The 21,073-nt window shown below is 38.4% G+C and overlaps 2 protein-coding genes across 3 annotated transcripts; one reads left to right on the top strand and one right to left on the bottom strand.

The window, feature by feature from the left end:
• Window positions 1-311: 311 nt before the first annotated feature.
• RAB5A (RAB5A, member RAS oncogene family) lies at window positions 312-12,025 on the top strand. Of its 2 annotated transcripts, none has more exons than XM_010157334.1 (5): window positions 312-565; window positions 4,259-4,410; window positions 5,381-5,503; window positions 7,824-7,917; window positions 10,547-12,025. In XM_010157334.1, the coding sequence occupies exons 1-5, from the start codon at window positions 403-405 to the stop codon at window positions 10,660-10,662; spliced, it is 648 nt and encodes a 215-aa protein (XP_010155636.1). In that variant the 5' UTR covers window positions 312-402; the 3' UTR covers window positions 10,663-12,025. The 2 variants fall into 2 exon arrangements, with proteins under 2 accessions (XP_010155636.1, XP_010155637.1); XM_010157335.1 differs by having other exon boundaries at window positions 403-563; window positions 4,299-4,410.
• A 200-nt stretch (window positions 12,026-12,225) lies between these two features.
• On the bottom strand, window positions 12,226-18,494 carry PP2D1 (protein phosphatase 2C-like domain containing 1). Its single transcript, XM_010157337.1, is given in 6 exon segments — window positions 12,226-13,457; window positions 16,736-17,154; window positions 17,156-17,513; window positions 17,516-17,630; window positions 17,954-18,072; window positions 18,470-18,494. Coding segments are annotated over 6 exon segments (2,268 nt in total).
• Between the last annotated feature and the right edge of the window lie 2,579 nt (window positions 18,495-21,073).

Raw genomic sequence — 21,073 nt, 5'->3', positions numbered from 1 at the left:
AAGTCTGTTGTGTTGTACTTCAGACTTGATATGTTAAGAAGTAAGACTGAAGTCTTGAAAGAGGAAACATAACTGGATTTTAATCTTCTAATTTGAAGTGCTAATGGGGAGACTAGATATTGAAGATAACTGGTTCATTTGCCATATATTTTTGTTTATACTTGAGATCTTAACAATGATGGTAGCTGTACTCTGGACTGTTGACTCTAGGAACATCAGGACAAGTTATGTGTAACCCAACATTGCATTAGTACATTAGATTTTTCTTGCTTGGTTTATAAATCTAATACCACCCACTGTTTTTTCATAAACAGGTGGTTACTGGCAGAAGCATCACTGAGATCTGAATCCTGGAACTTGCTTTCAAGAGCTTGAAACAAAGGACTTCTTTCTAATTTGGGCATGGCTAATCGAGGAGCAACAAGACCCAATGGGCCAAATGCTGGAAATAAAATTTGCCAGTTCAAACTAGTACTTTTAGGAGAGTCTGCAGTTGGCAAATCAAGTTTGGTGCTTCGTTTTGTAAAAGGACAGTTTCATGAGTTTCAAGAAAGTACAATTGGAGGTGAGAAAGTTATCCTATTAATTTGTTTCACGTTGAGTTTATATTGTCCTTACCCTTGACAACCTTGAATGTATTGGCCTTTCTAGAATGGGTCATCGACAGCAAGGATCAAATCTGAGCCCTGTGTTTCTAATTGAGAATTGTAACGTTCTAAGCTAATAGCTGTAGTTGGCACAAGGCTGTATTAAACATCCATGTCAAGGGGAGAAATCAAATGTGTGCTTGAACTGCACGGTTTTGAAAAGTGGGCTTGATGTTACATGTTGTTTGTGGGTGGATGTGTGGCTGTTTCAGTTGTGCTGTATGCTTAATGCATACATTAAAGAACGAAGAACTTGGTTTCTATGAAAACAAAGTGGTGCATTTTCCAAAAAGTTTGTGTTGTCATTTATGCATCCTGGCTTTGCTTTTGATTTGGGAGAACTTGCTACATTTCTGAGTGTAACTTTCTTTTGTTAGTAATTGCAGAATTTAATGTGCTGGTTTTCCATTTTGTGACTTCAAACAAAACAGGTGCTGGCTACTAGAATTGGGGGTGAGGGGGTGGAATCTGTTTAACTGTGAACAGATTTTATCCCTTCCCTGGCAGATTTCCTGTTACACTATATATTGAAATTGTTTGTGTTTTGTGCTGTATTTCTCCTTAGGTAAATTTGAACTTACCCTAAAACTACCTAACGGCATACGGACTTAGACAAAATACGGATTTTATGGATTGATAAATATTCTCTAGTAGTCCCTGTTGCTGCTTGTGTGAATCGGTCTGTTTCATTGTAATATTTATGTGAAGCCCATTCAGTGGTCTGTATGTGTCTTTACACGTGAATGGTTGTTGAAATGTAAAAAATACAAAAAACCTACAAAAATAAATACAAGCTGAATTTCATTGCATCTTTTTTTACCCTATTTCTAGAAGTTACATATATTTATTTTGTGTATCTCTTGGCATAAATGGAGAACCACTTTTTTTTTTCCTCCTTTAGCAGTCTTCCTCATGTTCACTTTTGACTTTGTGCATTTTATAATGGCTGTAGGACAGGTGTTAGTGTGAAAGCTTTCTGCATTATCTCATACAGCTATATGATAATGTGGAGACCATTTTCAAAGATCTGTAGTGAACTAGCTTCCCAATATCAATGTGGGTTTTATTTTTTTAAAAAAAGTTAATTTTAAGTGACATTCATTGTTCAAAATCAGTGATCTCCAAATCATTTAACCTCCTCTTGTTTTTTTCATTTAACCTCCTCTTGTTTTTTTCATTTAACCTCCTCTTGTTTTTTCAGTGTCTGGGTAGAACTAGGGATAACCCAAACCCTGTTACACTGTTTAAAATCTGTATGAAGGTAAAACAAGAGCTTAAGTTCAAGTTCAGATGTATGGAGTTTAGTGTAATCTCTATGTTAACATGTGCCTCTTCTGAATAAAATAAAAACAAGTAAGTGCCATATAATACAGCTGAGATATATTAAATGCAGTAATGTTGGGATTCAGAAAAAATGTTCTATAGAGCAGGCTGTCCAACTGTAGGTTGTAGTTGCCGAAGGCATAATTTTCTTTGTATGCAGAAGGGCCTTTTAACAAAGAGAGGCTCATGTGCATTGTGAATCTGAATAACAGCATCTGAAAGAGTGCACTTGGATGGTGGTGGTGTGGTTTTGTCACTTCAGACTAGTGTAGCAATGCCTCTGAGTTGCTTAAGACAAAAGTATGGCTGTTAAGGATGATAGGCTTTCAGATAATTAACACAGCTGATTAATTGTCAATTTATTATGGCCTTGAAAGATAGAAGAAAGTTACCTTGTTTGCGGAAATTAACTGGCATTTTATGATGGTTTAAATGCGCCTTTCAACAAAAGAAGAGGATGCCGTAGAATAAACCTCTTGTTTTAATTCTCTTGTTGAGTACGGCCCTTTGTTTATGGAGTGTAGGAAAGCTCTTGTGTTGAAGAGAATAATGTCTGTAAAAACTTCAAATTCCACTTGTTAATCCTCTTGTCTCTGCCTTGGAGAAGTATAATACTAAGCTGGTTCTGAGAAGGAAGCTCTTCATCTAATGCAGGATGTATGGCTTTTCTCTCTTTATTTTAGTTCTGGGCTGCTTAGGGAGCTACCAAGAGGAGCCTGTTTTACCAGTGCTTTTAATATTTAGTGTTTAGAGAGATTTATGGTGATTTAACATTGGAACATCAAAGTCTTTACCTTCTCCAACCTGCCTGCTCTGTGATGGATGCTAAATCCCCTGAAGCGGGAACACCTGACCACTTAACTAGACAGCTTCTCTAGGTTAGCAAGTGTCCTTTATAAAGCAAGATTGACTTGCTTTTGGTTTACTGTAGTTGAGTTTAAAGTTGCAGCAGTTTTGTAATGATTCATAGGCTGTGATGTCTTGCAGTATGTGGGACAGGGTAACATCCCAGGTATTCAAGGGTTATGGGTCAGTGCCTCTTCAAACATTTGATTTAAATCAGCCATAATCTGTCAGTATGCTTAGTGATGAGAGTCCCCAGTTGAGCCAAGCAGGGGGCTCCTCTTAGCATTTCATCAAGCAGAAGGTCTTTGAAAATTTTGTTGTTGTTTGTTTGTGGAAGGAGACAGGGCAAGCCAGTCCACAGTATTTCACTAAATGTCTGTCATGACTGGAAAAACAACTCCCAAGCATTTATGCTCAATTGCTCAAACTTTCATCTAAATTCTTGGAATTGTTGCCTTCTCTGCAGTGTAAATACTGTAACTGAGCAAACATCGTGACTGTAAAGAAGGTAATCAAGACAGCTGGTCAGACCACTCATAGTTGTGTGCTTATTTTTAAACTTCAAAAGCTAAGGTAGAACAGATGGCTCAAACTCAAAGGGTTAAGAGAACGCAGTAGAAGGAAATCTTACTTTTCAAGGGTTTATTTTCCCAAGAAAATCTTGAGATTTTAGCTTAATTTTTAATATGGGTTTCTATATCACGTGGGTACTCACCTTCGTATTTCTGATGTGTAACTTACTTCTAGTAATGATTTTCCATTCAAATTAACTGAATATGGAATTAGTTACTTACTGTTTTCTGTAATTAGAAGACCATTATTAATGGTAAAGTGTCCAGCTGTAGCGGCAATGGATGCAAGTTTCTCTGAACTTGCATGCTGTCAAAGTTACACTGAAATTAATTCTTGAGATCACTTGCAAAGTCAAAAATAAGGCTGTTTTTAAGAAATAGTTTTTGAGAAGTGATTCTTTCTTCCGTACCCTAAGATACGTAGAGTTGTCAGGAGCTGAAAGGCTTTGAGATACGATTCAAGTAATGTAAATGTGTAGAACTGTAAACATCTGACCTGTTGGATTATAGCATGATGGGATGCTGTTACTGGTACTCTAGTCTGTGCAGCAGGATGAAATTTATCTGGAAGACCTGAGAGAAGGCTTGTGGTTACTCAGGTTCACTATTACAAAAAAAGAAAAAAAGGGAATTCTTTCCAATTACTGCTTTCTTATGTCTTTAACTAGAGGAAAAACTGGTTGATCCACACATAACTGTTATTTAAACAGAGTTACTGTATGCCAGCTAATGCTTGTTTGAGACCTGCTGTATTTTAATAATAGGCTTGAATTGTTTAAGGAAATCACGTTTGCATGTCCGAACATAATTTTATATGAATACAGAGATATAAGCAGACTTCTGTTTTCAGCACCTATGTCTTTTTTGTAGCTGCTTTTCTAACCCAGACCGTATGTCTCGACGATACAACGGTAAAATTTGAAATTTGGGATACAGCTGGGCAAGAGCGGTACCACAGTTTAGCACCCATGTACTACAGAGGAGCACAAGCAGCTATAGTGGTATACGACATTACAAATGAGGTAAGTACTGCCTTAGGGAGACACAAGGGGGGTGTGGAAGTTGGCAGTCTTGCATCGACCTCTCCTTAGTTTTTCTCACTGACTTGTGTGATTCACTTCATTTCATAGAATGATTTGGGCTGGAAGGGACCTTTAAAGGTCATCTAGTCCAGCCCCCTGCCATGGGCAGGGACACCTTCCGCTGTATCAAGTTGCTCATTTCATATTAGACTATGTAATGTTAAATTGTGTCTCTAAATTTTTCTTGCCGAAAGACCATTTCTACAAAGTTTTATGGTATTTTAAAAAATAGAGAAAGCAAGCAAATTCCTTTGTAGAGTGTTTCAAACCCACCTTTAAACCAGTTCAGCAGAATTGCTGTTAAACTGCCACCAGCAGTGTGGTGAGAGTATTTCTGACAATGAAAGACATTATTTAATATTGTATTATTGCAGGTTACAGGTAAGGATTGAAAAAGTAGCACAAGCTATTGAGGCGGAAACCCAAGGTTATTTGATACATTTTTATTTTAGATCAAATAAGCTTCACTTCTTATTTGTCAAATGAGACTTTAAAAACAAACCCCTCAAAAAACCCCAGAAACCCTGTACCATAATGAACAGTGGCCAGTAATTAGAAAGTGTTTTAAGACTCTTTCAATATAGCTGTTCATAAACTTAATTTTTCTAAAGGATAAATGAAAAGTCCCATTTTCTGTCTTAACTACTTCTCTTTCCTTACTCCGACTACATAAAGACCCTTCCTATCTTTACTTACTTTTTCAGCATTATCCCAGCTAAGCACATTGGAGAACGTAAGGTAGGAATGTTTCACTTTAAAAGCTCAGTTGGCAAGTTGGAGTGTGCGTTTGGACAAAGGTAGCAGCCTTGCATTGGCCTTTTGCTTGAAGTATAGATAACAGGGATTGGGATAATAGGTGAGTACAAAAGGATGATAAAACTCAGTTGCATCATTTTGCAATCATTAACAGGAGTCCTTTGCCAGAGCGAAAAATTGGGTCAAAGAACTTCAGCGACAAGCAAGTCCTAACATTGTAATAGCTTTATCAGGAAACAAAGCTGATCTAGCTAACAAAAGAGCTGTGGATTTCCAGGTATGTACATAACTTCTGTTTATAGAAATAGAATTGTGTTGGAATAGAAAGTAAATAAACCTAGGAGGAGCCTCTGTGCATAGCCTAGCTGGTTGTAGAGAGGTCATGCTGTTAATTAGTCTCAGGTGGCATATTTAAACTATACATGCTACTGAAAAATCTTTTTTTCTGTGCAGGTGATATGTAGCAGTAGATTCTTTGAATAATTAAGTTTGACTTTGAGGAATAACTGATTTATTTACATATTTTCAAGGGTAATTGAATTTCTGTTCTGTGATGTGACCTCTTCCTGTCTTCTACCCAAAATTACAATAGCTAGAGTTTCAATGGATGAGATAGCAGTAACTCTCAGTGCAAACCATTTGTTCTGACTTGTCAACAGGAGAATTTTGATTATCATATGATACAGAGTTGATTGATGTGCTTAACTTGCTTATGCCATGCTGTTGAAGCACTCCTCAAGTTTTAGTTGTGATTTTCATGGCATTCTTTTGGTTTAGTGGGTATATCTGCTCTCACAGCCGGTTGATCTCTCCCCCCTCAATGGGATGGGAGAGAGAATAAGAAGTGTAAAAGCAAAGTTGTGATTGAGATAAAGACAGTTTAATAGGTAAAGCAAAAGTCACTCACACAAGCAAAACAAAGCAAGGAATAAGTTCACCACTCCCCCTCAGCAGGCAGGTGTTCAGCCATCTACAGGAAAGCAGGGCTCCATCACACGTAACTGTTACTTGGAAAGATAAACACCGTAACTCCAAACTTCCCACCCTTCCTTATTCTTCCCCCAGCTTTATATGCTCAGCATGACATCATATCGTATGGTATATCCCTTTGGTCAGTTGGGGTCAGCTGTCCCAGTTCTGTTTCCTTCCAGACTTTTGTGCACCCCCAGCCCACTCACTGGTGGGGTGGTGTGAGGAGCAGAAGAGCCCTTGACACTGTGTAAGGCCTGCTCAGCAATAACAGAAACATCCCTGTGTTACCAACACTGTTTCCAGCGCAAATCCAACACGCAGCCCCATACCAGGTCTATGAAGAAAATAACTGTCCCAGCCAAAACCAGCACACTACTGTATTTTATTGTCTAGAAAGTTTAACCAAGTCATCAGAAAATAGCTTCCAAAGCAAACAAAAGCTGCTGCAGGTGGTTCTGGTCCATTAACGATTGCTTGTATTTAAATTAAGGTTTTATTTATTAGTCATCAATTCTCTTACGGTTTTAATATGTATTTGATGTTGCTGTATGAGATACTGCTGTGTTTAATAATGAATCCTTTTGTAACTATAGGAGTTGGGCTGTGAAGGTTAGCAGTGTGTTAGGTATTTTTCTGCCAACAAAGCAGTTTTCTAATTTTATACTTCCATGTCAATTGTAACATAAGGTTTAGTGACAGAAGACCTTTGTGTTTTGTGGAAAATTGTGGTATTTAACAAAAATTTCATACGTGTGTGCAGTTAAAACTTGGTCAGATTTAATTACCACAGTAGCACTACCTTTACTATTTTTTGTACAATTACAATCAATATTTTTCAAATGTTTGGGGTTTTATTAGTGTGAAATTATGAGCTTCTTGCAGGCTGGAGAACCCTTTCTCACTCAAAGCACATTTTACATTTTTAGTTGTGTGTTAATGTGGTGTTTCATATACAGTTACATAGATCTTAGCAGTTGTCACTTGCATACAGGGTGCTGTGGGTGATTATTTTCATCATAGGTATTCTATAGGTAGACTTTTTTGCAGATTGCCTAAAACAGTGTGTTTCAGATCAAAATTTGGACTGAAAAGGGAGATAATATGGCAAGATATTTAATACTGCTTGTTTGTTTTATAATTTAATTTCTGTCAGCATAACAAAACTGTTCTGATCCATCTGACTCAGTGGTTAAATGTTCAAGATAGTTCATAAACTGCCGCCTTTCAAGGGTAATAATAGACTTTCTCACATTTGGCTCTTTCTGGAGCTTATTCATTCTTGCCATCACAGCTACTGTTCTGCAGCAGGGTTGTCTCTTTAATAATTTTTTTTTAATTTATTATGTAATTTTGCCTGAGATTTTTCCATCTGGATATTTTTAAGATGAGTAGGAATTTTTAAGATTGCATTTCTGAATGTTGAACTGCTTGATGGAATTGTAACTTCTTCATAGCTGATGAATAACATGCTGTCACATGAGTGTTTCAACAATCTTTCTTTCAAAATGGTGTAGAAATTGTTCATTAGTAGCTTTAAAAGTATAGTGTGTAATGACTGTGTGGTGTGGTTGTGGGGTTTTCTTTTTTTTTTTAATGGAGCAATGCATTCTTATTTTAACTTCCAGGAAGCACAGGCTTATGCAGATGACAACAGCTTATTGTTCATGGAGACATCTGCCAAAACATCTATGAACGTAAATGAAATATTCATGGCAATTGGTGAGTTTGTGAACAAACTGTGAATTTAAAGGAATTGTTTTCATGAGAAACGTAACATCACAATCTTCATAATCTGAGATCTTATTTTTCACCTAAATTATTTCTGGCACTGAAGTTTCCTTAGGCCCTTTCAGATCCTTTTTGATGTTCAAAAGTCAGATAAACTTACTGTACCTTTTATGAGGCAGTGGTAATTGAAGCTGGAAATGTTTCAAAATGGGAGAATGACAATGGACTTGCTTTAAAAAAAGTCAAGTATTCATTTCAGTCTAAACCAAATATTTTCCTTTGTGTTAGATTTTGTTTGAATTCCAAATGCAGCTATCTGAAATCCAGATGTTGTGCCAAAGATGATAATGTGTGCTTAAATTTGATGTCCAAGTGTAAGTAAAGAACACTTCATGTAAGAAGTAAATTTACTAATGTATTTTTAGCCCAAACATAATGTTGGGGATTTCTGTAAAGATGCTAACTTGTAATAGTTAGTATAAATTACTAAGAAAATCTGTGAATTCCATTGATAGACACAAAATTGTATTTCATTGTTAATAACATTGTGAAAGTGGAGGAAAAGAAAGCATTTCTAGGTTGGTCACTGATCGCTTTGATAAATGTAGTGGCTCTACTACCAGTGAATAGTCATGTGTAGTGTCAAATAACTGTTAAATCTGCCTCATATTTGGTACTACAGTGACCTCTCTCTCCCACTTCTCTTTTGTGAAAAACAGCTTTGCTATCAAAATTAAATGTTTCTAAAGAGCTCTTATCTTCTGCTTTCCAAGTCAGCCAAGCAGAAGGGAATTTGTGGTGTGGTTCAAACTTCCAGCAGGCGCAGATCAAGTGATTACTGTAGCAACACTTGATAACAAGTACATGCTTTGTATTTACTATCAGTGTGGGGCTGGGCTGGGGGGAAACACAACTGCATAAGTGGAAAATATATTTTCTCATAAGTGTTCAAGATGGACTTGTGTTTAATGATACAGAAATGCTCAATTTCACTGTTCCGGCAAAATTTTTCAATTAACTTGTTTAAAGGTGCAGTTCTGATTGTATTAAGGAAAAAAAAAAAAAAAGAAAAATTAATCCCTAAAATCTGATAACTTTTTTTAATTTGTCTTATCAACAGTAGTTCTTACATCTCCATATTTTAATGAAGTATACAAAGTAAATTTGAAAAAAACAATGTCCTGTTAGTACCTGGGTGTATTGTCTGAAGGTTGGTTGTCCATGTGAGTATTCTTTCACATTGATGGGTGAAATTCAGCTTTGTCAGTGCATCAGAACAAGATCTCTGCAGCAATGGACCCTGAAAAGAAGTCTTGGCAAAGACAGAAGTATGGCATGGAACTTGGACCCACCTTCTGCATAGTATGGGTGCAATTGGCAGGGACCATGTATAAATATGATCTTCAAAATAGGAGAAAAATGAGCGCATGGACAGAATTGAGGGATGCAAGCTAGAGGTGCTTGTGAACTGACTGCTTTAGAGCTCATTCAGAACTTCTGGTAAAAACAGTTTGTGTTAAATTACAGTTCTAGGATGTATGTAGAGTTCAAAATGACAGTGTTCTGAAGGCATTTGTCTGCTGGTGCTTTGTCCCTTTGTGCTGACTCAGCAGCTTAGGGCCATATGAACTCTTGGCTTCTAGTATAGAATCATAGAACAGCCCAAGTTGGAAGGGATCTTGAAAGACCATCTGGTCCAAACTTTTGTGGGAAAGGGAGCCTGGGTGAAATTACCTATCCTCTTGAAATTATCTAACCCAATAGCACATATTGTTGGTGTGTATTCTGCTGGTTTTTTGGCTGTTACACTTATATGTCATTCCTTTTAGGAAAAGTTGTACTTCAAAAAGCTAGCCAAAGAGATTTTTTTGGCATTGAAGCACGCAGCCAAAATATAGAACAGGGATGGTTTTGGGGTCCTCGTAACAAGGGCAAGACAGCCTCACAGAAGTCCATTTATGTAGAACCTAGCTTTCTCTCCATCAGAAAACTGGTAGGAGGAGCTACTGCTCAGAGGGGTAACGTTTGTCACCCTTATTTCTCGTGTCAGGACTGGGGTGGTACCCTGGAGCTACAAGGACAACAAAGACATTCTCACAGTTAATTGACTCATAAGAGCTGGAAGGAAGAGGCAGCTTGGAGGGGAAAAAAAAAAAAAAAAGAGAGAAGAGATTTGATCTAGTGCTGAAGGCCATTTTATGTGCTGTATACATGTAGTTGTTCTGTATAGATAGGTGGGCAGTAGTTTGACCCATTTCTGTCTGGTTTGTGCCTTTTCAATCTTTGTGTCTTCTAGCAGTAACATCCTGATCTTAAAGCCTGTTCTGTGTAGGTGGATTCCCACAAGAGCCCTCACTGGTGTAGCATACCTGTGCAGATACATTTTACTGCTCAAGTTACTAATGCATTTCACTCTTGAAAATCATAGATAAGGTAGTTACTCATTAAGAAGTTAAATGTCTTAACTTCTTTTGTTACCAACACACTGAATCAAATCAGATTTTACAGTGATTATATTGATATGCTTATAGAGTAATAAAGTGTTAAACCGTTGTGTACTCAGGTGATTTAATCTTTGTATAATCTCAGTTTTAACTCTTATTTCTTGTTGATTTTATAGCAAAAAAACTACCCAAGAATGAACCACAGAATACAGGAGCCAATTCTGCCCGAGGAAGAGGAGTAGACCTTACTGAACCCACGCAACCACCCAAGAGTCAATGTTGTAGTAACTAAAACATCAATTGCTTTAAACTGTTCTGAATATTCTTCTGCTTCCTAACTGTTAATAACCATGGAATTGGAGTGCTTAACCTGGCCCAGTACAGCTTCCAAACAGTGAAGAGACTTATGATAATAGTCAAGTTCATGATACAGAGGGGTTTTTTTTTGACCTAAAATTTTAACATGCTTGTATCCACCACTGGCTGCAATGTTTCAGCAGTAGAGGAGAGGCGGAAGTGGAATAAACTTCCTTCAGTTGAAAGCTTTTAAAAATCACTTACCATTAGGGGTGTAGAAGAACTACTTTTTGTGGACCTAATTGGCCAGTTCCTGTAGCCTCAATACTGATTACTGTTCTAATAAATAGAATTGGGACTTTTCAGAATTCTCAGTTGTTCTTTAAAACCGTTTTAGAAACAGGGTCTAAAAATTACTTAAACTTATTGACAGTATTGATGCAACTGGTTGTTTCTGCAGGTATCTACTCTTTAGTTACACATTCCATAGTTTAATAACTTAAAATTGTTAATGCAAGTATTATTTGTAATTAAGAACCCTATGCTGGCAGGGAAGTGGAGTGTTAGTTGGTACACTGTATGTAAATTATATCAACCCAGTTAGTTATCTAAATGAATTAGTGATAAATCAAGTGAAACTTAATTTCTGATCTGTTCAGAGGGTACAGACTGATAAATGCAACTTTACAATTTAAGATTATTTTGTTTTCCTCTACAAACTGTAGGAGCTCTTCAAGTAAAACCACCACAAACTCAGTGTCTCTGACTTCTTTCTTGGTTTTGATCATTGCTGGCCATCACAGTTTGTTTTTCCCCTAAGGAAAAAAATAGTGCACTAACGATTATGTACAACCAACTTGATTTTAAATTTGGATATTAATGTACTGTAAATAGGTACTCTGCATTGTAGTCTACATTTGTTTAATACTTTCTTTAATATTTAAGAGTTGCTTAAAGGTATACAAAATGTACAGTTACTTAAAGCTAACTTTCTTCCTCTCTAATCAAAGGGGGTTCTAAGTTCTTCCTTTATGGCTAGAACAGTAATAAATGATGCTCCTGTATCTGTAACATAAGTACTGCTGTCTGTCAGTAATGAACTTTGCAACTTTGTTTTCCAAAGTACATTTTATTTTGATCTGTCCAGTATATTGCACTAATTCTTTTAGTTATTTTCATTATATGAAATCTACCAAGTGTGTCAGAAGAGATGAATTAGTCTATTTAAATGTTGAACTGATAGCAGAAACTTACTTGTGCAGATTTTAAATTTGCGGTAATCTGGGTTTAGCAAGGAAAATGACAGTTCACCAGTGTTTAGTTTTATATTGAGGTGCTCAGGTTTGAATAAAGTGGTTTAAGAGAAAATGATTTTTTTTTGATTACTGTTTCTTACTGAGTTTCAGAAGGTTTTATTGCATTTGCACAGTTCCAGGCAAGATTTCCAATTTACTGTATGGGTCAGCATTTAAGATGTTTACAAGTAAATTCATGACGCAGCTAAATATAAGCTGGTACTATATGTACTGTGGCACTCCAGTTATCCTATGATAAATTTTTAAATGTTGAGGTAATTTGGTATCTTACTGCATCCGTTTAGAAGTACAGTCAAAACCGTAATATTATCTCTGGAACCTGCAGCTAATGCAGCCTTTACCAGCTGCTCACTGATGTAGTGTGCTGCCTTGTCATAGAGGGTCTCGGAGGTGGCTCTGCCTGTTCCTGCAGTTTGTGATTCACAATTGCTCAGGTGTGTTTTTGCATCCTCTTCAGACTGTGGTGATACAGTCTTGAGCAGTTCTTGACCAGTGTAACTTGCAGGTTTGTCACAAAATACCTTGGAGTCCACTTCTTCTACCAGTTGTGGACCTGAGTCATCATCAGATAGACATGCTTTTGTGTCTCTTGGGGGCTGTTTCACGTCTTCAGGCCCTACTGCCAGTACATTCTTCAGCAGCTGTTGATGGGTGTAACTTGGACCTGTCGCATGGAAAGTGTCAGTGTCTGTTTCTTCTTGCTCTGCAGTCTGTGACTGTGGCTGAAAACTGTCACATAGGTAAACTTTCCTGTCCTCAAACTGTTTCAGTTCTTCAGAGCTACCTTGTGTCCTGGAATTGGGCTGGTTTCTCTCTCTGTTTTGTGAATTTTCATCGTTGTTACTGAAAAGAGGCAGTTCTGGATCAGCTTGATTTTTGTGGTCATCAGTTTCCTTAGGAACTCCATCTTCTCTTTGCAAATCGTTCTTCCTGGAACATTTTGGCTTATTTTGTTTCAGGTTGTCTTTTGAGTCGGTGAGAAGAATGTCTTTATTGGAATACGGTATCTCTGTTCCATCTTGCAGATCACTAATACCCTTTGGGTCATTTAAGTTCTCTCCAGTGAGGGGCATCAAGTACTGGCACTTAGACGGAGAAGGCCCATGTTGCTGGACACACTCGGGCGTTCTCAGGTAACGAGTGAATGTTGTTAGTGTTAATGCAAGTACTTCATTGTAATCCAAAGCTTCCCAAAGCCCATTAGAAGCTAAAATAAGAAACTGACAGGTATCGTCGATAGGGACAGATACAGTGTGAGGCACAGGTATAACAGATCTTTTCAGTACTGGATCTCCGTGATGCCCCAGGCCCCTTGTCGTCCTCAGGTACCCCTCTACTAGTCCGTCTGGTTCATGAGTGCTGATCTTGCCACCATTCCTAAGTACGCGTCTTCTCTCGCTGACATTAGAAGTGCTGTGCTCTTCTGAGAGGAAGTGACCCTTTCCATTTTTATATAAGACTGCATGTGCATTACCTAAAATTGAAATAAGATCATATTTTGCATTATAGTGTACTGAATTTTTTTAAGATATTGCTGTTGCATTAACATTTAGCCTTTTGCTGAGGGCTGGGAAAAAAAACTGAGATCGTAGTTCAGTTATCAGTTATCAGTTTATAACTCAATTATCAATTGAATAACGTAGTTTATTCAATTAATTATCAGTTATTATTCAATTATCAATTACTGTAGTTCAGTTATCACACAGGCAACAGTGTGTCCATCAGTCAATCCGGTTCTATTTTACAGCAAAGTTTTCTGTGTTGGTTTTTTTCCTTCCCAATATTCAGAAGACTATTCCATAACCTTATTCTTCTGACTGCAACCAAACTCTTATGAGGGGTCTTAAGTGACATTTCATTCAGCCTAAAGTGCAGTCTGATAGAACTGTTGCACTTTGGTTTTTAAGCAGGAGTGCTTTTCTCAAATACTTTTCTTCCCTAGGAGTGTGTGCTTTCAAAATATTGTGGCTGAATGAACTCATCAAGAAATTTCAGATTCAGTCTATTTTTAGCAGTATAAAACTTCTAGTTCCTGAAAATAATTTGGATATCGTTTAGAATTTACAGTTTACTAACGTGATGCCTTTAAGTCTTCCTCAGTTAAAGGACCAAGAGTTCTCACAGTCATCATAAGAAGTCAAGGACTAACTTCTTTCCTTTGGTAGGAATATATACTTTACCTTTCCCTCAACACTTGCAAAATCTGGAGGGTGAGAACGATGTGTTAGGAATTGCAATGCTGCAGGTGACTAATCTTGTCAAACCTGAATGCAGAGTGCGAAGGAAAGCAGCTCTGAAGCAGTGATGAATTGTTTGATGTGCTCTATGGCTACGCTGGGAGATGACCACTTTTTGTGCTGGAGGAGGTTATTGCTCTGCTCCCCTATGTTGACATACGGGCAAAAGTGATGGCTTGCAGAAGGAACTTAGTGGGATGGTAGCTTTCCAGGCACTAAGCTGGCTGCAGTGTGTTCATTTGTGTTGCATTTTTTAAATCCTCGACCTGGGCTAGAGCATATATCTCTCTAAAGTGTTAATAAGTAGGTACTGCTGATGCAGTAGTTGTATTTCTTTGGCATTATTGGCATTGTCTAGTGTAGGAGACAGCCAGGTGTAGTCTCTGTGAAGGCAGATTTTTATAGAAGGTGATTCAGAATGAAGGATGCATCTTTGGTTATAGAATGTGGATGCCTTAAGTTATGCTTTGTGAATGTTTGCTTGTGCTTGCTCCCTCCTTCATCTGATGTCTCTGGAGAGCTAGGAGACCGTCTAAAATCTCCTTTGAACCCTTGGAGTGAGACCAGCAGTAAGCCTAACAAAGGGCATAATATAACCCACGTGGAACAATTTGACTGCAAGAAAGAGAAAAATCTAGTCACTTTTTGGATGCAAATGTCTTGTCTGCAAACCAGAGACGCAGGGCCTGTCATTGTGGGACTAAATGAAGAAGACAAAGCTGGCCAGTGCCAGAGTCTGCTGCTCCGCATATCTGACCACCCAGTTGCCTGCCTGGTGCTGAAGGCACGTGTCTGCACTTCTGTAAGAACATATTCGTGGGGGGAGAATGAAGGTCGATGTTGTGCAAATCTTTTTCTTTGATGTGATACATTTGGTGGAAAATGAAGTGTATGAGGTTAAATAAATGTGTATTTAGCAGTGGTTCAAAAATGTGAACTTTAATCATAAAAGGCTTAAAGTACCTGATCAACTTGAAGCCTTATCTCATTAACAGAGCTTGGGTTAACAGTATCTTTAAATGCATAAAACCTCAGTCTGGGAGGGTAGGATGGAGGCAGGTAACTAGAACCAGAAAGATTCGGTGAATTCTCTACCAAATTTTCATGCCTTCGTCTTGCCTCTCAAGCTCATTGTAATAAAAATGGGTTTCCTCCCCAGTAAGCTGAAGACAGATGCCTCTGAAAACATAACAGTCATTATGAGAGGAAGGGAGAGGTGGGGACAGACCACAATTACTTAGCATCAGTGCATGGTCAAGTTGGTTTATGGTGTTCCTCAGACTGGCAGAGGGTTGCATATTGTTGTTAAGAAAAACCCCTTTTTTAAAAATCTGGGATCAGCTTTTCCAAATGTGGAATATTACTTTTCTGAGGGGAAAAAAAAAAGCAGCTTCTCAGTTTTCCCTCTTCCTACTGCTCTTGACCCTCTTGATGAGCTTCAGTCAGATTTCATATGAAGAAGTCTTACAAGTTTTGTGAATATACTCATCGGAGGAGGAAAGAGGGCCCCTGTTGGTGGAAGGTTGGAGTGTTAGCACACTCCTTACTAATGCTAGGGAGAGTGATAGAAAAGTATTACAGTGCTGGGCGTGTGCTTCAAGCAAAGATGTAAGACACTAGAGAACGCAACGGTGGACACAAATCTATTTGAAACAGCTTTTTTTATATAATTCTGCTTGTGTACTCCTTTATTGGAAAGCAAGCATCTTGCTTGTAATCTTAACTGTCTTACGTATACAAGAGATCTTAACTGGTAACAGAAATGGCCAAGTGGGAAGATAGAAGGAGTTGCTAAGAACTGCAAGAGCTTTGATTAGTGTTTCCTGCAGCAGGACTGGGTGGAGAAGCATTAGGAATGTATCGGTGGTTTTGATTGTAATTAGTAACTCATTTTCTACACGACAGAAAGGCAAAGCAGAGCTCTTCTTCAGAAGGAAACAGGTCTGAACAGGTCTTCCATAGCAGCAGTAAATAACAACAAATTCCTGTTTCAGAAATTAATAATTCAGATGATCTCCACAGATCATGTTTTCAGTTTGCTGTAGCAAAATATGGTGGCACTTCAGTGAAACAAATGGATAAAAATAGTATCTTAAGCATGTTTCATTGACACAAGGGATTTAGCAGATCTAAAATGAGAAGATTTGTGGTTGCCTGCCCTAAAATGATGATACCTTAAAACTCTTGATTAAAAATAAATAAAGCAACCTTACTACTCTCACAGAGGTCACTTGTGTATTATGGAATGTTTCCTAACTGCGTATTTCACATTAGTAAACTGACTACTACTTTAACTCAAATATCATATTGAAGCTACTTATCTAATAAGCTGCTTGTCTGATACCAGCATCAGTTGCAAGGGAGTTTATCATGTCTCCTTCACACTGTCAAGTTAAAGCAATTGCTGCTTTTTATCTCCAGCTATCTACTGCCAATAAATAGCTGGATAATCTTATTTTTGCTCTTTTTACCACGTGGAGAAAAAAAAGATAATCCTGGTATGGAATGTACATACCTATATTAGCAATATGCAGTAGCCCACCAACACCTTTGGCTGTCCTGGCTAATGGACTGCGTGTGTTGTTCTCAAAATGTTGGTTTTCTTCCTCCTCAGTGCCATCTGTCTCTTCAGTGGGGATTCTTTCTACTAAACAGGTAACAGCTGAACAGCCACTCCAGCGAACTTTGGAAACCTCATTCCTTCCCAGTCGTAAGAGTCTATCCATCCTCCAAAAGGACTTGGCATATGCTTTGTGAATCCATTCGTAAGTATTGGTCTTGTTGGTCCCGTCATTGCTTGGTTTATCAGAGAAAATCTTCTCTTTCTCCCTGTAATCTGCCTTGATTACTGTGGCAAAAGAATCTAGAATTTGCTGTTCTTCCTTACTCTTTTTGTAGGAGGAATCCGTTTGAGCAAGCTGGTCAAGAAATAAGTGGAAGCTCTGCTGCAACCGTTTCTGCAGCTGTCACACCATGAGAGCCGTCAACTAACCCCAGAAAACATGTATCTGACCTATTTCCATAGTTGTTGAGCACAATAAATCTGTCTTCCATGTCTCCTTGCCATGTGGAATTTTTATCTTGGCAAATTGATAATGCTTTTATTAAAGAATTATTTACTTTCTCAAAAGTACTAGGATTGTTAATATTGGCAAGATCACAATTTGATGTAGGAGTGTGATTATCCATAAGGAATTCAAACGAATGATCTATCTTCTGCCTATAAGTCTCAGAATATTTGGGAATCTTAGTCAATTTTGAAATTAGTTTCTGTCTTTGAGCTAAAAGTGTTTGTTGTCAGTCTCTGTTTGTGAGCTGTCAAAGCCTAGCAAAGTTAGGGCTTTGTGGGTTTTCTTATGATGAAGAAGGTGGTGTGGATATATTGTGTCATGAACGATATATTCTTGTACCTGGTGAGTTATCGGTCATTTTTTTCCTCCTTGAGAGTCAGTGCATAACCCTGTGCCTTCACAGAGTTAAGGCTGTAAATACAAAGCGGTCTATCCTCAGCTTTCCTGTATGTGTTCATCACTTTCCAGGCATCATAGTGGAGTGTAATTCCTATTTGCATGTTCAACATGAAGATTAAAAGAATCTGCTAATCTTGCATGGGAGATATAAAACAGGGCCAGCAGCACTGGTGTATCTTTTCAATCAAATCTCACTCTCATTGCTGTCAGTTTTAGTTGTGAGCCCTTTAGGAGTCAGCTGCAGAAAAATGAAATTACTTTACATCATTGTATTTAGGCACACAGGAGATGATGGAATAGTCTCCACATAAATGTAACTTGTTCTTCTTGCTTATGAGAACTAGATTTTGCAATGTAGGATGGATTTTGAATGCGTCGGTTCCTAAATGGAAAAAGGATAATATTAATCAAATGGACCAAGCAGTGTGTGGGAGCTTTTAGGTCTGTGGGAAGCAGCCCTGTTCCTGGAACTGCGAGACCTGTGAGGAGCAACAGCATGTGCCTGCTGTATTCTCCAGCTGTTGGGATGGAAGGAGAGACGCACATTGCAACAGAGCTTGCGGAAAAGCAACGAGGCTGAAAACGTGGCCGGGAGGCCAGGTACTGCAAGGACATAGGGCCTAATCAGCACAAGACACTCTGCCCGTTCCCCCCAGCCAAAGCCGAACTCTCCCTTCTGTCCCCGTGAGCTTCCTTTCTCCTACTTATGCTCCTTGCTCCAGCCTTCCTCTTCAGCCCAGTCTCTCTCCCCTGATTCTTGTTCCTCGATGCTGTGTTACCTCCTGGGACTCTCCGCACTCCCATGCCTACGTTCTCTTGAATATCTGTTTACACATGCCGCTCCTACTGCTAGCGATGGGGATATGTGCATGTAAAGACACTGTTGGTCTTCTGCTGTTACTAGCAAAGGGAGTACTGAGAGCCAGGACAAAATTGGAGACTCTTTAGGTCTGGCAGCTGGTGCTGCAAACCCAAAGGTCAGAGCTGTAGAGCAAGTCCTAGTGAGGCACTCCCTGACAGAGGCCAGCTGCTGCAGAGGGGCTGCCTGAGTTCAGCACCCACTGCACGGCATCAGCAAGCTGAGGCTGCTTTTTAAATATTCTGACTTGCTCTGATTTGGGTATATTTACAAGAATGATAAAAGGTTGCACCATGGATGCAATCTCAGCTGCATTTCCAAGCCCTAGTTTAAAACCTTATGATCTTGGAGTTTATCAGGTATTAGAATTTTGGTTTAATACAAGCAAAACTGTGTATTTTTCAAATCATGTTCTCAGAAATAGCTAAACCATATTACCTGGAGCTTTTTCAATTGATTCTGCTTCAGGTGTGGAAGATTTCAGTATGAACAGTTAATATCCAGCAGAGTTTTAAGTCACTGAGAGGTGTGAGGTGACCCTATTTGTAGCAGCACAAATCTGCCTATAATCTGAAAGGGGTAAGAAAACAACATACAGAGGAAATACCAGTATTTCTTAGGCAGCAGATGGAATCAAAATTGCTCGACTGGCTGCTGTGTCCTATAAAATGATGTTATGCAAGCAGCTGTAAGGCTTACCTGCACATCTTTTCCTAGATCAGCACATGATATCCATGCACAGGCACCATAACAACACAAAATCCTGGCTCAGATTGCCAGCCTATACATCATCTGTCTACTAATTCTGAAAGCATAAATGTTTGTTTACATTTATTAAGTTAATGCAGCTTATTTAGTGTTTATGTGTGTTTGGATGAGAAATGCTAGACAAAAATGCATATATACGAGGTTTCTCTTGCGCACTCTCTTCTGAGATTTTTGACTTTCCGTGACCGTTGTGAAGTGCTGTTAATCCACCACCAAGGCAAAGAGCAGTGGTTTACCAGCACTGATATCCCACAGCAGCATTACAAGCGTAGCCTTTGGTAATTTCATCCTGCTTTGACCTCAGCCATTTTTCTGGGTCTCTCTCTTTAAATTTGATACAGCCATAACTTAAAGCAACTATTTTGCAACTCTCGTCTCTTCCAGGATTTCAGCTGGGAAGTACATTTTCTTCTCTCTCGTTATTTCTGTTCATTACTTCTGGGTTATAAGCATTTCCATGATCTGTTTTTCAAAGCATGCACTTTTTTTTTCCTGTGGTGACTGTTGTTCGATGAAATTCCTTCAACTGTTTGAGAATTACAGGAGCATTAAAAGACGAAGCCCCAATGTCCCCCAGCTCCCATTAATACATCTTAAAGAATCAAATGCCTCTGATCAGCTGAAGCAGATTTTAAAATCTTATAGTCAATTGTAATGCTAATTTTTATAATATGATCTCTTCAGTAGAAGGTGATACCACTTTAAAAACCCTTATGACACTGGTGTACCTTGTCCTTGGAGAGGCAAGCTTGCAGGTGACTACAGCTCTCAATCCTCTGTAGGACCAGTTTATGGGAAAGTCCATCTCTCCGCAAGAGGTGAGATCAGGCTCCTCTAGAAATGCTGCACCACTTCAGTGGGGCAAGATAAGGAGGCATGTGATTAAAATATTAGGGAAAAGTATGCTTGCACAGATCCCTGTTCCTTTATTCTGCATAGTTAGGATTTGAAACCAGGAGATCACAAGGTTTTTCACTGCTATCATCATGGTGATGCATTCAGGTGTGAGAAAAATTACGACTAATATATACAGAAAATCTGGTAAGATGCTTTGTGTCAACCTTGTAAATATGAGCCCATTTTACACTTAGAGTATATAGAAGCCATTGGATTAGAGACAGGAAACTGAAAACTTTCAACAAAATGTGAGTTTGACCTCAGTAAACTTAATTTGTAACAAACATACTTTATAGATGTTTATATCTCTGTAAGTGCTAACAAATCACAATTTCAGAGCACTAAAACAGTCCCACTTTATTACAGTGTGTAAATAACCAGGATAATGTGTATAGTAACTCATGTAGAACAACAAGCAAGATATGCTGCGACTCTTCAGTTGCAATCATTTTGCTCATAATTATTGCAAGGGCAGCCCTGATGTTAATTTTTTTTTATAGTATGCAGACGCTGTTCACGTTAATAGCGGAAAACCTTGTAAAAATGAAATTAAACAGGAAACATTTCCTTTGTTGATCTCTTACAAAGTGAAAAGGTTAGTCTGTATTTCCTTCTCTCCTTGCATTTACCCCATCAGGAACAGATAGAGACTCTCAAGTTTTTTGCTGTCAGATTAAAGGATAACGGTGAGATACTGACAGAACAATACGGGGAGCTAAAGCACTCTCAGCCTCAGAGAGTGAAAGATAAATTCAGCTTTCTAGCTCACTGCAGTTTCCCTGTGCCTATTTAAGGAGCCAAAACTCTGCACTGTTTAATGTTCTGAGCTGAAAATAGAAGCAGATAAATATATATTTTT

Source organism: Eurypyga helias, unplaced genomic scaffold, assembly GCF_000690775.1.
Source record: "Eurypyga helias isolate BGI_N326 unplaced genomic scaffold, ASM69077v1 scaffold45568, whole genome shotgun sequence".
Lineage (NCBI taxonomy): Eukaryota > Metazoa > Chordata > Aves > Eurypygiformes > Eurypygidae > Eurypyga > Eurypyga helias.
The sequence above is the reverse complement of the archived record's forward strand: the minus strand, read 5'-3'. Positions and strand labels throughout refer to the sequence as shown.